This window comes from Columba livia, chromosome 1 (assembly GCF_036013475.1).
Source record: "Columba livia isolate bColLiv1 breed racing homer chromosome 1, bColLiv1.pat.W.v2, whole genome shotgun sequence".
NCBI classification, from domain to species: domain Eukaryota; kingdom Metazoa; phylum Chordata; class Aves; order Columbiformes; family Columbidae; genus Columba; species Columba livia.
The window spans coordinates 137,800,667-137,817,447 of record NC_088602.1 but is presented as its reverse complement, the minus strand read 5'-3'; the positions used below and the strand labels follow the sequence as shown (position 1 = coordinate 137,817,447).

At 42.9% G+C, this 16,781-nt stretch overlaps 1 protein-coding gene across 3 annotated transcripts in view; it reads left to right on the top strand.

The window, feature by feature from the left end:
* The first annotated feature begins 1,120 nt into the window (after nt 1-1,120).
* The window catches only part of SULT4A1 (sulfotransferase family 4A member 1), a 32,028-nt gene continuing 16,367 nt past the window's right edge, over nt 1,121-16,781 (top strand). For all 3 annotated transcript variants that reach the window (XR_010466673.1, XM_065032702.1, XM_065032713.1), the window contains exon 1: nt 1,121-1,425. Coding sequence is in view for 2 of the 3 variants with exons in the window: in XM_065032702.1 (XP_064888774.1) it covers nt 1,257-1,425 (169 nt within the window). In the remaining variant the exon portion in view is untranslated. The remainder of the gene's footprint in view (nt 1,426-16,781) is intronic.

Genomic DNA, 16,781 nt, shown 5'->3' with positions numbered 1-16,781 from the left:
TAAATACTCTGAACAGCAGCACCTGAGCTGTCTTGCCCATAAACCCAGCTGGGAGTTCTGCCTCAGGCCTCATTTATGCTGCTAGGAGCAGTGAGATTGGAGTTGCTCTAACAGGAAGATTGAGGGATGTGCAGACAGGTCTGTGTCCTCACTAACCAGCCCTCTGTGATGTTGAAATAGCGGTGTTTTCTGCTGCATAATGACCACCAAACAAGGTAAGTTAGAGTCAGCTCTGATGGCAAAGGAGCAAGTCAGAAGGGGATGTGCTGGGTACCCGCCCTGGCAGGGGCTGGGTGCCCAGGCCTGAGCTCACCTGCAAGATGCCCCAGGCTGTAATGAAAGCTGTTGCCATCCCAGACAGAGAGATGGCACCCAAAAGATTGAGAAAAGGGAGCCAGGATAAATGGCTTATTGTGTAAAAAACAGGTATGGGTTTAAACCTGAGCATTACAAGGACTGAATGATCTGTGTTGCTGGAGAAGCTGGCTGTGTGTCCCCTACCAGAAAAATGGAACAGGCTGCCCAGGGAGGCTGTGGAGTCTCCTTCTCTGGAGACATTCAAAACCCACCTGGACACATTCCTGTGTAGCCTCATCCAGGTGTTCCTGCTCCGGCAGGGGGATTGGACTAGATGATCTTTTGAGATCCCTTCCAATCCCTAACATTCTGTATTTCCTTACTCTCTCTCACCCTCCCGATGCATTGTGCTGGGGTTCACTGCAAGGACAGCAATGACTACACCTGACAGCTGCTGCTCAAGCCCCTCTCTCGCACATCTCCCCAGCCGGCTGCCTGCCTTGAGGCCGGGCCTTGGCGCTGCTGCAGCACCGCAGAGCACCGTACTGCAGGCTGAGCTCTGAGGTGAAATTGAGGAAGGCAGGTCCTTCTCCTGCCCTCTGCCCAAGCGGGCTGCGGCCCCAGCACGGTGTGCGTGAAGAGGCCCGGCCGCGAAGGAGAGGTGCTGAGGGGCGGACAAGCCCGGCAGGGAGGGCAACCCAGAAGGGGCTGCAGCGGCCCAGCAGTTACCGGCCGTTGGCACCGCGCGCTGCGGCTGCCGCGCATGACATCACCGCGCGCGGGGCCCATGCGCCGCCGGGCGCGCGCCCCCTCCCCGTGCGTGCGTGGGGGCGTGCCGGGGCAGGGGCTGCCGCGCCCGCCGCCGCTCGCCCGTCCTCCCGCCCGCCGGAGCGCCTGCGGCCCCCGCACCTCGCACCCCTCCCTCCCCAGCCCCCGCTCCGCGTCCGGCAGGGAACAGGATGGCGGAGAGTGAGGCCGAGACCCCCAGCACGCCCGGGGAGTTCGAGAGCAAGTACTTCGAGTACAATGGGGTGCGGCTGCCGCCCTTCTGCCGGGGGAAGATGGAGGAGATCGCCAATTTCCCGGTGAGGGACAGCGACGTCTGGATTGTCACCTACCCCAAATCAGGTAGGTAGGCGGGCGGGCTCTCCTCTCTCCCTCCCTCCCTTCCTTCCCCGCTGGGTGTGGATGGGTGGCGGGAGCGGCTTCCCCTCTTCCCCGCTCACAGGGTGGCCGGCCTGGGGAGGGGCCGGAGGCGCCCCTCGGCCCCGACCCCGCGGCAGCCGGCCCTGCCCGGCGGGCGGTGCGCAGCGGCCGCCCATGCCCCCGCGGGAGGCCGGGGCGAGGCCGGCGCTCTGCCGCCACGGGCGTCTGCGGGGAGGGGGGCTGCCCTGCCGGCCGGGGGTTCCTGAGGCACCTCAGAGCTGAGGGGAGCGCACGGCCCCGGGTCGCGGGCACCTCCCTGCCCTCGGGGGTGTCCACCGGGTTTAAATGCCAGCCAGCGGCGGGTGTTGCTGCCGGTGGTCCTCGCCTCGGTGGTCCCGGTGCCCGCCAGCCGAACTACTTGGGAAGAGAGGCGCTTCTCCAGGCAACGGATATCTCGCTCTTCTGTGTTAAAACATGGGGATGTATAGCGTGCACGCAGATTTCTGATGTGACAAGCAGGTTTACTGTCGGCTCCGCAGACCTCCGTGTTGTGCTCCCGAGACGGCTGCCCAGATCGTTCTGGGAGAACATGTGCTCCAAGTACATTCTTGCTGCACTGTCTGAATTACCAGGAATATCTCCTGCTAGCAGCACCAGTGTGCATTTCTCCAGTAGATGCATCCTGTGGCTGTTTTATACCATTTGAGTGTCTGCTTTTAATATCCTGTTTCTTGATTTCTTATCGTCTCCATTTCCAGGTGAAAATGTTTGAAGAGAATTAACACAGATAAAAAATTGCTGCCTGCAAAGAGGCAGACAACATGGTAGCTTTGTAACCCACCTGATAAAACCAGAACTGAACATGGATGGATAGGCTCTTTTCTTGAGTGACTTTTTTCCTGGCAATAAGATGATCTCTTTCTAGAAAATTCAGAGTCCACTGGAGATCATAGCTGTTAGCTCTGTAAATACCCTTGTAAAATGATGTTTCATTATTGTAGGTTTCTCACTTATTTTGTAAGGCCAACGTCTTTCTGTTTCTTGGTGTGCAGTTTCAAGCATATAGACATTTTCTACAATGTGACATCTATTAAGTTATCATTTCTTAAACAGTTTTAAAAATTTGTGTTCACATTTTTGTGGTATTTTGATACTAGTGATGCTGTTAAAGACCAGCTAGAGCTTGATAGAGGCATAGGTTAGATAAGGGATATTACGTAGACTGATTACCCCCAAAATTCTAGGGTTAGAAGCAGACAGCTGCATCTTATTGTTCTTTTAAACTGTTTTCTTAAAGATTTACAGGATGCAGCAAGAATGCTATTTAATCCTTTCAGTTTTGCAAATCTGAGTTTACAATGTTCTTGTGTTAGTATAGCACCCCAGCTTCATATTCGTGGATTGTTACATATCCTCAGCTAACCTCTGTTTCCAACAGCCAAGCACAATATAACTAACACATCAGCTGGCAGTAGCTTAGTTTTGATGGCTATACAGTTGGCCATGGAAAGCTAGCCTGCATAATCATATTTAATTTGCTATTATTTTGTGAGTATAGCAACATCATATTAGGTCTCTTGGGGCCCCAGCTGAGGCCAGTCACAGGGAACTCTCCACTTAAAAAGTTAGTAGCAGTGCTTACTGTAAGTGGATTTACTAACAATGTGTAAGAAGGAAAAGGAAGGTTGAGAGCTGGGGCAATAAAACTGAAGGCAGAGTGTTGTGTGGAGGAGCTGGGGGAATAGCCTTGGGATAAAAGTAGTATTTTACTTGCCAGGAAAGAGAATATTTAGGTCTTGAGGAATCTGATGTCCTTGTCATGAGAGTAGGCTCTAGACAATAATAATAATGTCTGCAAGCTTGACCTTCAGGTTGCCTGATGTTTACTGACACCCTTGGAATTTGTTTTGTCAGCTGATCCTGTGTGGCTTACAGCTCGCTGCCTTATTTAGGGCTTCTGAATGAATTATCAAAGGCTCTGCTGACTAGGGACAGGCATGTCAGTAGAAATTAGGCTGTCCTAATATTCTTTCCACTGATTTAGCCAAGGTCATGTAGGAAGTCTACAGCAAAGCCAGAAATTGAATCCAGAACCCCAAGCTTCTCTGCATTACCTTAACTTCGTCTTCTTGTCTCTCAGTAGCATTGACAAAGACTTTTCTGTTTACTGGAACTAATCAGAATTTTCATAATATTGCTGTAATCAAAAAAGTAGGTTTACAAAACAGATTTCATGGACAAATAGAATTATTTGGGGTGAAATACTTTGGGTCTTTTTGGTGATATTTAATGTTAAAACATGGTTGGGATCACTTGTCTATTCTAATGAAATACATTTGAACAAAATTTCAGTAATATTTTTGACAACAGAATTTTGGGAAAAGAAAAATGCATTGATGTCAGATAGGTTCAATGGAAAAAAAATTGTTGTTCTTAAGGAAAGCAGTTTTGTTCAGTGTTTCACCAGCCCTCCATCTGCTCAAATTGTGGAAGATATACAAACAAGACCTTCTGCTGGATGTGTGAGAGGCCAGAGCTTCTCGCTCTTACTGAGCCTTATGCTGCATTCTAATAGCAGAACGCTGCATTGGTTGCTGTTGACCATATGTTGGTTTATCTGGCAAAGAAAATACACAAGTGACTTACAGGGTCAGGACTGCTTCAGTAATCCTAGGGACTGGTCAAGTAATATGTATACCGTTTTGAAGACATACTCTACAAGACTATATGATACAGCTCCAAACATAAGTAATGCAGATAGTGCTTGGAAATAGTTATGGATATTGTTAAGTTGGGAATGACCCAGGAAAACGTTGGTCCAATAATGGTTGAAAATTGAATGTACCAGTGGCCTTACTGGGAATAATGTAATAAGCCTAATGGAAAATGAATCTGCTTTAATGTTATTTCCACTAATAGATGCCTAAATAATGATACTCCTTATATATTTAATTATTCTTAACACCTGTGTCCAGTCAATGGTAACAGCTTTTGGGAGCTGCTGGAGTAGAAGCTTATGCCTAAAACCCAAAGACTCATTTAGACATGCAAATATGTGGGGGTGCATATATGCTTGTACATATCTATACAGTAGAGCTGTAATTACAGAAAACATTTTTATCATGATGCGTAACTTAAGATCAGGTGTACTTCTACTCTTGTAGAAATGACAATTTTCATCTTTCATGTAACTTCATAGTATAGAATGGGCAGGCTGAATCGGACACACTAAGATCTACAGTAGTTGCCAATGTAAAATGGAATACCATTCTCTAGAGCATTAAATAATTGGAGCTCACACAACGTATTCCTTCACAAATAAGTTACAGATTAAATGTTCAAGTGAAACAACGTGCGTTTGTCACAGCTTTCCTTGAACCCTCTCATACTGTGGGCTTTTAGTACCCTAGTTGAAAATTAAAACTCTTCTCTATGAACTTAAACTACAGAATTAATGAAATAAGCAAATTCTTTCATGGTGTTTCCTCAGTCACTGTGCTAAGGGCTAGATTAACTGTTTGTTAAGGTCAATTATTTTAATGGAATTCAATCAGTCCCCAAAGTATAGTATTGAGTCCAGGTTCACTTAGTATTTTGCTATGTCTTAGGATGATAACCCCTGACTGTACATGATCTGTCCATTTGCTTTACTCATAAGTGGTACACAGTAGCTCTCTTAATACCATCTTGTATCTCTTCTAAATGAATGTGCATTTTGCATTCTTGGGTCAAAGCCCACAAATTAATGCTTTTTGCAAAATTGGTAATTTGAGAAAGCGAGCTATTTACATTAATAATGAAGCTGTCTCTCCCATGCTGAGTATTTTGCCAAATAATTTCTGCGTTCTGTGTGGGAAAATGTCATTTGTTGGGCAAACACCAGCTTCAAGTCCGTAATTCTTGCGTTTAGCACCAGACAACAGGTCAGAAGAGCAAGTGCTGGGTGTGGCCTTTACCTATCTAAAGGTGAATTTTTTTTTTTATAGGTAGCATTTTGAATTTTCCTTGCAGCATTGTATTTTTATAACTATCTATTAGCTTGTAGGGAATATAATGGCTGACTCTAGGCCTTTGGCTTAACGAAGTGCCAAAAGTAAATTTGCAGATCAGTTGAAGGACAGTTTTCCTGTATGTACATTCATTGAATTCTCCTTTTTCAGATTCTTTAACACTTACCTCCAACGTTGTATGAAGTCGACCAGGGAAATTCAAATTGAGTTATCCATTATTTTATTTGCTTAAAAGATTCTGTATGTACAGAAGGAGGTCATGCTTCTCAATGTATCTGTTAGTAAAGTACATTGCACACGTTGTGGGTTTTCTGTTTCTTCTCGTTCTGTGTGCCTCTCCCACTGCATGCATACCACTCTTTTATTATCCTTTTCTATTTCCAGTGCTACCAAATGGAACACCACCTCTTGCTGGGACACTAGTAAGTCCCAGTCCCATCCCTGGCTGACGGGAGGAGCTCTGATATGATTCCGGCCTTCTCCTTTCTCTGACACATGTCAGGGGCTGTGTCTGCAGTCTTCCATGGCCCATTGCCCTCATACTATAATCCCTGTCAGTCTTTGCTTGCCAGGGACACTGTGTGCCCCGGGCTTTCTTCTGTTACGGGGAAACAGTTGTTTGATCCATTGGCCATTACAGCAGTGACAATCACAGCTGCTGGGCTCTGAACCAGATACAAGACTGTACGATGTAAACCCCACTTCTCTTGTTTGTTTCTTCACTTGAGTTAATAGACTTCTGCTCATCAACATCTAGAATATTCTTTGGGTCAGACTCAGCACTCAAAAGTTATTACACTTTGGCAAAGTGAGGCTTGAACCATTGGGGATGTAGACACGTGCTTTTTCTTTGTTTGTGAAAATGGTTTAAGGATTTCTTATTTCTGGCCTTTTGTTTCTTCCCCTACATCTTCCAATCAATCTTAGCTGTCTATGGGACCATGTTATAAAAATGTATTGGCAAAACGTCTCAATCTAAGAAATACACCATAAAGAAAATGCACAAAGTGACTATGCCTTGTGTGAAATCTTCCTTTGTTTGTCTTGTGCAATCCTGCACTTCACATTTTCCCCAGATCATAAAAATCTCTTGGCAGGGATGTTATATTTACCGTCAAGGTTGGTTTGTGGTTCTTTAAGCATTAATGTACTGCACCCTTATTATTTAATATAAAGAGTATTACCACTGGACTAAAATTACGTGGCAACACATGACCTGTGCTTGCAGGGATGTCCTGCAGTCTGTGGACATCTAACCGACCTGCTGACATATCTGCAGTTACCTGCTGTAGCAACCAGTTAGTAGGGGACAGGTCAGCACAGAGCTACGTCAGTTGAGTATTATGCCAGGGTATCACTGTGCCTGTGTCCCCTGTTGCCTGCCTGTGGGCAGACCCCACTTATGGCTTGGTAAAATGTTCTTTTTGGTGCTGTGGCTTGCTGCCTAACTGGCTAACGTGTCCTAGTAGCCTCTACATGATGTGAAAGACTGAAAAGCCTAAGTACAAGGGGTCCAGTTCTTCCTACCTACCCGAATATACACAGGTCCAACACCGCTGACAGTCCTGATTTGCACAGTCATCAGTGAGAGGAGAACCAGGGTGAAAGTTTACCCCAGAATGTACCCAAGCTGGAGGAGTTTCTAGGCTGGGGGGTGTCAGACACAGTGTTGTGAAGCAGCTGTGGTGGATTGCAGGGGTTTACCCTTGTAGTGGTGGGTCTTAGATGGTCTTATGCCATTGTAGCTAAGGCTCCTCAGGGAACATGAGCATCCACATGGATGTTTGTGTGTTAAATCAGTTGACTTGCCTTAATTTCCAATGTTCTCCTGTGGAACTCCTTCCAAGAGTTTTGTTGGTGTTATTTTCTAACAACAGCGTTGCAATGGCAAAAGAGACAGATTCTGCTGTTCTGCATTTATGGTCCTGTTCTATTTGCAGGATCTTTGTGTGTTGAGCTTGATTCATTTTCAGTTAAAGAATGAATGCACATGTTACTGGCCCAGAGGCATGCCTCAAGAAATCATGAGGTTGGCCCCAAAACCAAGAGGTTTTTATACAAAATACATGTAGGATTCTTTTCCTTTGACCTCTGTTGTTTTGTTTTTTTTTTAAGGCAATATTATGCACACTTACAAGCTCTTCCTTGTTACATGGAATGATAGGAAACCTCAGTTAGTTTCATGAATGTGGATGGACTTTAGTTAATGTCTTTAAAATCAGAATATGGTATTTAACTTTTTTACAATAAAATCACAGTTGCTTGGTTTATCTTAAGTAATTTTTAAAGCTCAGACATAATTCTATTTTAATGCTATATGAATGTGCATCCATTCACATGCCAACTGGCCAGAAAGAACAAATTATTTAGGCAAACAAAAAGGGAACAACAAACTGCATTAAGTTATGGAGATATGTTTTATGAGCTGTTCTTTAGGGATTGATGTACAGGGTCCATATTTGAATCTGATTTCATGCTCTTGGTGACTGAAGTCATGTTCCCTCCACTAATTAGAAGGGTAAATACTATGCTGCTTAAATTCACTCAATTGAATCACAGAATACCAGGTTGGAAGGGGCCACAAGGATCATGTGATCCAACCTTTCTTGGCAAAAGCACATTCTAGACAAGCTGGCCCAACATGCTGTCCAGCTGAACGTTAAGAGCGTCCAGTGCTGGGGAATCCACCTCTTCCCTGGGGAGATTATTCCAATGGCTGATTGTTCTCATCCTGAAAAATTTCCCAGTTGTGTCTAGTTGGAATTTCCCCAGGAGTAACTTGTACCCATTGCCCCTCATCTTTTCCATGTGACTTCTTGTAAAAAGGGAGTGTCCATCTTCTTTGTAGCCACTCTTTAAATACTGGAACATGATGATGAGGTCTCTCTTAAGCCTTCTTTTCTCAAGACTGAACAAGCCCAGTTCTCTCAGCCTTTCCTCATATGGCTGCTTCCCAGTCCTTTGGTCATCTTCGTGGCCCTTCTCTGGACCCTCTCCAGTCCGTCTGCATCTATTTTGAATAGCAGGGACAAAAACTGTACAAAGTGTTCCAGATGTGGCCTAACAAGCGCTGAGTAGAGTGGGACCACTCAGGTGCAGAAAGTAACACCTGCAGACAAGTGTTTGTGGACATTAGGGCTGCTGGGTTCCTGTGCTTTGAGAGTCCTTTTGAAATGAGTCTATCTTTTGTTTTATTTATGAATAGCTCAAAATACCTTCTGGTATTGACTCAGTGTTAAATACTGCCAGGCAAAGAAATGATAAATATAAACATCAAATAATAAGTAATTGAAGACAATGTTAACTTTGCCACTGGTGCATTTAACTTTATTTCAGTGGGAGCAGGATTAAATGGGTCCTTACATGCCTCAAACAGGAAATAAAGGTGGGGAAGAAAAATCTGTTGTTAAGGAACACTCGTTTTTGTTATCTGTCTAGCAGTGTTTCTCTCCTGAGCCTTTTATCAAACCAGTGAAGAGATGTTACTAGAGACAGAACAAATTGTTCAGAACAGGAAGAATTCTCCAGCTACCTAATAGGTTGCACCAGGTCTTTTGCAAATGTAGCGTAATTGCTTCCCAGCTGTGAAGTAGTGCAAAACTCAAGCAACTTGCTTTCTGAAAGCAGGCCCAGGATGTAATTAAAAAAAAATAGCCTCTGTAAAAGGTGTATTCTGGACATGAGAAGTCACTTTTGACTGGATTAGATGATAATGACCTCAAACACTAAAGAATTAGAAAATGATGCAAATTGACCAAGCCCAACAGCTGGTCATTCTCATTTCATGTTAATGTTCATCTTTCATAGTGAAGATAGTAATGAAAGGAAGCAAAATGCATGAACATCAGACTGATTTAGATTAAGCACACATAATTTTTCATTCTTATTATGCAGTCTTTTATTAAGTGGAGACTTTTCTCTTATTGGGTACAGTAGGGATTCATACAGCCCATACTGAGGGGAAGGAACTACTGCCTGTGTTGTCCCATCCGTGTTGCTTTAGAAGTGATGCAAGATTTGGTACACTGGATGTGTGATGTGACTTTTTGACTAGAGATTCTGTGACCTTGGATAAGTCTTTGAATCTTTTTGTCTACATTTTCCACTGGAGGCGTGTGAAGGTATCTGTTGCCTACCAGAATTTTTCATGTATAATGACAAGAAATTATCTTGGTCAAAGGGTGACTATATTTTTATAGAGAAACTAGCAATTTATGACTTTGAAATGGAATTAAGTATCTAGGTATTAAAGCTGGGCACATAATGCTAATATGTAGGGATATGTTTTTCCCCTTAGTTAGATGGAGCAATTAACAGAGGATTAATAATATGAAGCACCCAGCATCTCATCACTGACCCTGTTTGGAGTTTCTAGAACGTCTTGGACAATCCAGGAAGGTGGGGCACAAGAGCTGAAATAATTGTGGTTCTGTACACCAAAGTCTTTTACAGACTTTTACAAAAGAAATAAACCATTTATGTCATGTGTTAATCCTGTAATACATTGCAGATTCAGAAGCAAGTGAAGTGTTTCTGCTGTGTGCAGAGAAGACAACATAGCAGAGGAAACCGTCCATTATTATAACATCTCAGGCAAACTGGGCTGTAGGCTTAGAAAAGCTACTGCGAGGGGAGTGAAGGGGTACTGAGGAACATCAGGAAGGAAGAATGTCACATGGCTGAAAGTGCGTAGAGCAGGTTTAGCTAGTTAGGTCTGAGGCAGTGACTGAGACCTTAAGGGTTTAAAAGTAAAAAGAAGAGCACTAGAGAAACAACTGAGGAGGGATTTTTGTCACTAAGTGACAAAATCTATCTATAATTTGAAGAATGCAAGCTGATTTAATGTGCTTTTATCCACTTGCTGTTTATAGTACAGGATATGAAGGCTATCATCCCTTCTAAGGTGTCAAGTTCTAGATGATGTATAGTGACATTAGATCACTTTATAGGATATAGACAATGGTGCTGAATTAGCCTTTCACTGCATGAGTAATAAATTCATAAAAGCTGACAGAATGTGACAAGCATGAAGCAGGTGAGATGAGAATAGTGTTCAGCAGATACACACAGACTATACATGTGGTGTCCTGTTGTTGCAAGGCAATCATAAACCCAGGTTAACCCTCCAGTTAAAAGCCTGTTTACTGCTGATTAGGGTTGCCAAAGTGGCACAGAACAGCTAGAGGCATTGCTAAAATTGGCTTGCTCTTTGCATATATAGCTGAAGTGCACATTAGTAATGATCAATGTCAGTGCTACTATTGGATCACCGGTGCTTTCTATCAGAAATAGTGTGTTCTTTTCAAGGATTTTGCTGCAATACTGAGAAAACCCATGGTGATATAGATTGGCTGATCCCCTCTTATACTCCCAATTAGATCTATTTCTGTTTCTAATTCTGAAAAGCAGCAGTAGAGATAGAATAGAAATGGCTTTAATTTGCCTAAAACTGCAATTCAGCAGACAGAGGGAATGACTGTGTGCTAAATATGAGTGGAGGCATAGGTACCTTGCGAAGAATGGTTTTGCTTAGGGCAGCTATAATTTGAGGGGGATTTTGTTTGAGACAAAATGCTTTACTCCCTGACCTTAGGCAACCAACAGCTGACTAAACAGACTGCCTAGTTTCATGCATAGAGTGTAAATAATGTTTCTTGAAATTTTGAAACAAATTCGGTGGGTTTGAATGTATAACTCTTATCTGCAGTGGTTTCACACAATGCTATTGCTGTTTTGTCTTCTTGCAGTTTAATTGCCTAATACACACAAATGAACATTAATGTGTAGGCAGGTTTTGCCTAACAATTTTCCTGGAAGAGGCTGAAACTGAAGCATAGGATTGCATTTTGAGTAGTGACAGACTCCCACTGAAGTACACTTAGCAAATGGGGAGAGAAACATGTTCTCATCAATGGGTGTGAGAACTACCTCAACACTGGTTTCAAATGCAAGTGCCCTCTTGTCTCCTGTCTTCTGATTCTATAATATTTGAGTCAGCAGAGCTCACTATGAGGCTCTGCATTCAGCCACAGACCATATTATGACTCTGTGGAACACAACACATAGAAATCAGTGGTGCTAAGGGTAACTGTGTACTTCTCTTCAACATAATGAAGTCCTTGAAAGTGATTTTAAAGAACAATGACTTGTCATTACAGTAAAGTTCTTTTCTGCATTGTTATCTTGGGTACAGCGTTATGTCACCTGTATGAAAATGAATGGAAATTAGACACAGGTAGGCGGAACTTTCTGTTGGAGATTGAGTTCCTGCTGGGTTAAGGTATGGTGCAATTTGGGCATGTTTTTGATATAGGCTCTAAAAGGTTAGGAGAGTGGGTCTGCCAGAGGAAGCTGGGGGGGCAGGATACAACTGAGGTGAGATTGGGGTATGTGTGCCCCAGAGTGGAGGTGAAATTTGGAAATTTGCTAAGACACCTTTTGCCCATTGCTGTCAGGAGGTAGCATTGTTAGTTTACTTGGCCAAAGTTTGACAGATAATTTTCAGATATTTGAGACAGAATCTGCCCTGTAGCATGTGTTAGCCCACAAAGGTACCCTTCCTCCATGAATTGCTGTCCTGCTGCCCAACCCTTTGGTGTGACTACATGATCCTACGTGCTCACCCTATTGTCATGAAAGGCATGGTGTCTCTGAATTGGGTCGTGAGGATGTCCATCAAAGGGAGGACCCGTGGGAGAGAAGGTAGCAACTGAATGTAGGGAGTTGAATTTGGATGTGGTCAACCTTGAATAAGTGTAGGAAGGACGAAAAGGGATGTCATTCTGTCAGGTAGGTGATAAGGGGGCAGGCAGGCTTATCTATTATTTTTACGTTCCTGACGTTATACTGTACTTTTTTTTTTCTTTTTTTTTTTTTTTCTTTTTTTTTTGGCATGATAGGTGGTGTGCTCTGTTATACCATGGGGGCATGTTTGGTTGATAAGTAGAAACTGAGAGAAATAATCCAAGAGTATGGGTAGATGCCCTCTTTTAAAAGCATCTATGCTAGTGCAGGATGCTTAGCCTGCTGATTGTCATTTCTCTTAAAGAACAACCTGCAGAGTACTCAAGGTAAATGCATTCTAGTTTGTCACAGGCAAAATTTGCTAGGTGAGTTGGTGCCAAGAATAAAAACTCCTTAAGCTTACTTGGCTGATTTAACTTTAAGTGAATTGGAGTAACTTCATACGAACAGCTTCATTGGCAATGGCATCTGGTGCAGACACAGTGGACGTATTTTACCAGCCCAGCTAAAGCTTAAAGAGAAGAGTAAAATACTTTTCCCTTTGAATATCTGATACCAATAAATATCAGTTACCAACCAGTGTCAGCTGTCAGTGAAGGACTTGTAACAAAATCTGGGACACCTAGATATGATGAAATCATGGATGTCGTGATGGGCTTGAGGACATGAATCATGAGGAGAGGAAATGGCCTCAAGTTGTACCAGAGAAGATTCAGATTGGATATTAGGAAAAATTTCTTCACGGAAAAGGTTATGAAGTGCTGGAACAGGCTGCCCAGGGAAGTGGTTGAGTCACCATCTCTGGAGGTGTTTATAAGACACATAGATGAGGTTCTTAGGGACATAGTTTGTTGACAGTGTGAGGTTAACAGTTGGACTTGATGATCTTGAGGGTCTCTTCCAACCAAAATGATTCTACGATTTATCAATTGGAAGGCAAATAAAGACAAACTGGTGCCTTGTCATTTTTAATCCCTAGATTTTGAGCAATCTGTGGACCTGACTCATTAAGGCTGTTAGTATACCACTTACTTAGTCTTCGCTGCAGAGCATGTGAGGATGTTGTGGCTTATTGAGAGGGATAGAAAAGAAATACTTTTGCTCCAGCTGTCTTCAACAAGAGGTCTTTGCCTTGTGGATCTCTGTCTTCTGGGACAGATAAGGGTAGCCACAGGTTAGATTCAGTGATTAGGGAGTACATGACTCTTCAACTATTCTGAATTCTAAAGTAGGCACCATAGACCATGCAGTTACCTGCTTCACCATGGCTACGCTAGTAAACATAAGTATGACAGAGGCTCTGTCAGGCTGTCATCCATGCTATTTCCTTGCTAGCACATTCCCTGATGGTTTTGCTCTCCCCTGGTGCATTCCCCAGCATGGTGTGGGAGATAGGTGGAGCTGGGGACTCTTCCCAGGAAGCTGTGGATGAAGCTGCCTTGCTCTGGGGAAATTGATTTCTGTGAATGTGGGTTTGGCTGTCCCGCTTGTCCTCCCAGAGAACAGGCCCTGGTGTGTTGTATTTACTAGTGTTACTCCAGCATTAGGATCTAGCATGCTCAAGTGTCAGGAGGCCTTCTTTTCTAAGCTGCTGCGGTTGGCATTAGATGGGAAACATGCTTCATCGCCTGTCTTGCTTTGTGGAAGTAGAGATGCCTCAACCGTTGGTGCCTGGGCTGAGATGTATTGTGGTCGATTCTGCACTTTTCATCCTGTCCTCTATTGAGTAGATAGTGTGCTAATGTACAGTTAGGACTCGGGCAATTTTTTAAAAAAGTACTAATGCATTAGCCAAAAATAACACTGTTTTGTAACCTGTTTATTAAAGCAGAGCTTTAGGATACTGTATTACAAATAATAGTAATAATTCTGTGGATGATACATGTGTGTACACAGTTAAGGGACAACTTTTTTACCGAACAGAATATACATTTTAGTTCTGAATTGAATATGGTTTTCTTAGTTTGCTGGGTACAGCCTCTGGTGAAACACATTTGAAACACAGCTCAAACCTAATGGACCTACTGCTGTGTTCTCTGATGTAAGACTAGTGAAAGGCAAGCAGAATTTAGCTTTTCAGTTTAGTTTTAAAAGCCAGTAGCTGCAAGTGAAAACTAAATGGATTAATAAGTCTAAAAAGCCAAGATCTTGCTTATTGAATGTTACTGGAAATCGTGCAGTTAACATTTGTTTTAAATCCAATCTCACTTAAGCTGTTGCCATCAGTTTCAAAAGATCTAGATTCATTTTCCTCATGTTCCACAGAATCCCTTGACAGGTCACTATTGAACTTGCAGGCATTTAGGCCATGTAAAAGGAGCTTAATTTTAGATGATGAGTATTCAGTCCTTTCTGAAAATTTGGCCCTCATACATATTTAATTAGGCAGTCAAAAATATTGACAATATAACATAATAATTTCAGCATTTATTCTGAATCCCCCATATCATCTAGGTACAAAAGAATTGGAAAATGCGGTATCAAGGTGTATACGTTATTTTTATTATTAAAACCCTAATTGCTAATGAAATTCCCTATTCTTAAGCCAGCTGGAATTCCAGGGTATAGAACTACAACTTAGAGACCTCAAGAGGAGATATTTTTATGGTTTGGAAATTGTTTTAATGGAAAAATCTAATTTTCCCTCCACTATTGCGGGATGAAGATGAATCTGTCATATTTACCTGGAGATATACACTGAAATTGGTGAGAGGGGAATGAGCCTGCAGGCAATTAGAGGAGCTATGTGGGGAATCACTTTACAGCGCTTGCTAGGCCAATCTGACAGCTTTAGCAGCCCACATTTTTAATGAGCACTTATCTACTGATGCTATAAAAAAACAAAAAAGAGTTGTAATGGGTCCATTGCATTGTATTAGCTGAAAATTGATTGAAGTGCAGCAAATTGGGAGTGCTGGAAGACTGTTAATACTAACATTAGTATTTATTTATTTTTCCACATGGTTTCCAAACAATGGGTGAATAAAAGGAGCATACCAAAGATCTTTGCAACCTTGAGCTGTAGGTTTGTCCCATGTTAGCTGATATGGGTATATTTATGATATAAACTACATTAGAAAGCACGTAGGGAAGTGAAGTTTCACAGGAAACGTTATGTTTTTATATCTGCCACTTCACTTTGAACAAATCTGTGAGGTTCAGTGGCTTCATGGCAGTGTGCCAGTGGCCGGGAAGTAGTGAGAGGAGTCAGGGAACAGCTGCACTAAAGATTATTTCTTCCTCCTGCAGAGTCTAAATTTGATGTCAAAAGGCATCTAATGCATAGAAACAGAAAGGAGTAGATGTGGTGTTTCAAAGTTTCAGCTGTCTTACTGTGCTGCCTGGCTTCTGCTGCAGCAGTTACTCTTGCTGATAAGCAGAGACAACATCACCATGAACTGACTTTGCCATTGTTGCTGAGGCTTTGGCCATGAAAAAGGGTACAAATGGAGACTTCCCATTCATCGTGGACTGCTGAAGGGGTGATAGGATTCTTAACGAGTCCTGATTTCTCTGCATCGTTAGGCATCACGGAAAAGGACAGTGCAGTCCAACTAGCGGACTTTCAAACTGCTGTCATTGGGCCGTTTTTATACATACTCTTATGCAAAGTAGAAATGCAGGTTCACAGATAATTTTAAAGGCTGTCCTAAAACCCTGCAAATTCTGGCAGTAGCTTATCACCATTGTTTCCCATCCTGTCTTTTCCCAGATACTATGCAATAAACTGGAACACTCTTTTCTCCTGGGGTGTTGTATTGACATAACACAGGAGCTTGTCAGGGAAGAGCATTTCTCAGGTACGGTGCACCGACGTTCCTCAGATGCTGCCTGGCTGCATTTCAGTAGGAGATGGATAAATGTAAATGAATTCCACACCTGTTTTGGCAATATGACCTTGGAGGTAGCAGGGCCAGCAGTCTTCCTCCAGGATGAAACGTGGATCTGCTGCAACTGGAAGTAGGAGGGATAGAATTGCACGGTGCTTAGGAATGTTTAATCTGGTGCCTCATGCCCAAAGGCTGACCAATTAATTCTGGTTGGACTTTTCCTGTACCATCTCAAGCGAAGCATGCGCATACATGCGCATCCACAAGGAGAAAACTGCATAAAATACTAGAGATGCACAAGATCCACTGGTTGTCTGCAAGAAGGGCCTTGGCTTCATATGCATACATGATGACTTTTCCATTTAGTGACCTAATCCTTTAATTTCACTTTAAAAGTAACCCTAAAGCAACAATAAATAGTTGTTGGCAGCCAGGCCAGAAATTTAGGGAGTATAAAGATAAGTTCTGCACCTTTTTTTTTTTCTTCCTTCATCTTTTTCTGCTCTCCAACAAGTGCTATCGTTGTCCCTTTTACTAAGAAAATTTCTGTGGCATTTAGATTTGGCCAAGTTTTGTGATAGACTGGGTTTATTGGAGGTTATTCCCATAATCTCCTTTGAAAAATCTCAGTTTCAGCAATTTACTCTAGCTTCCACCAAATGGTTGTTCTTGCACATCTCCACAGACATGAGTCTAAGTCGGTTGGTTGAAATGGCCAGTTTCTGTGCACTTTATGCATAGATAGGGAATCAGG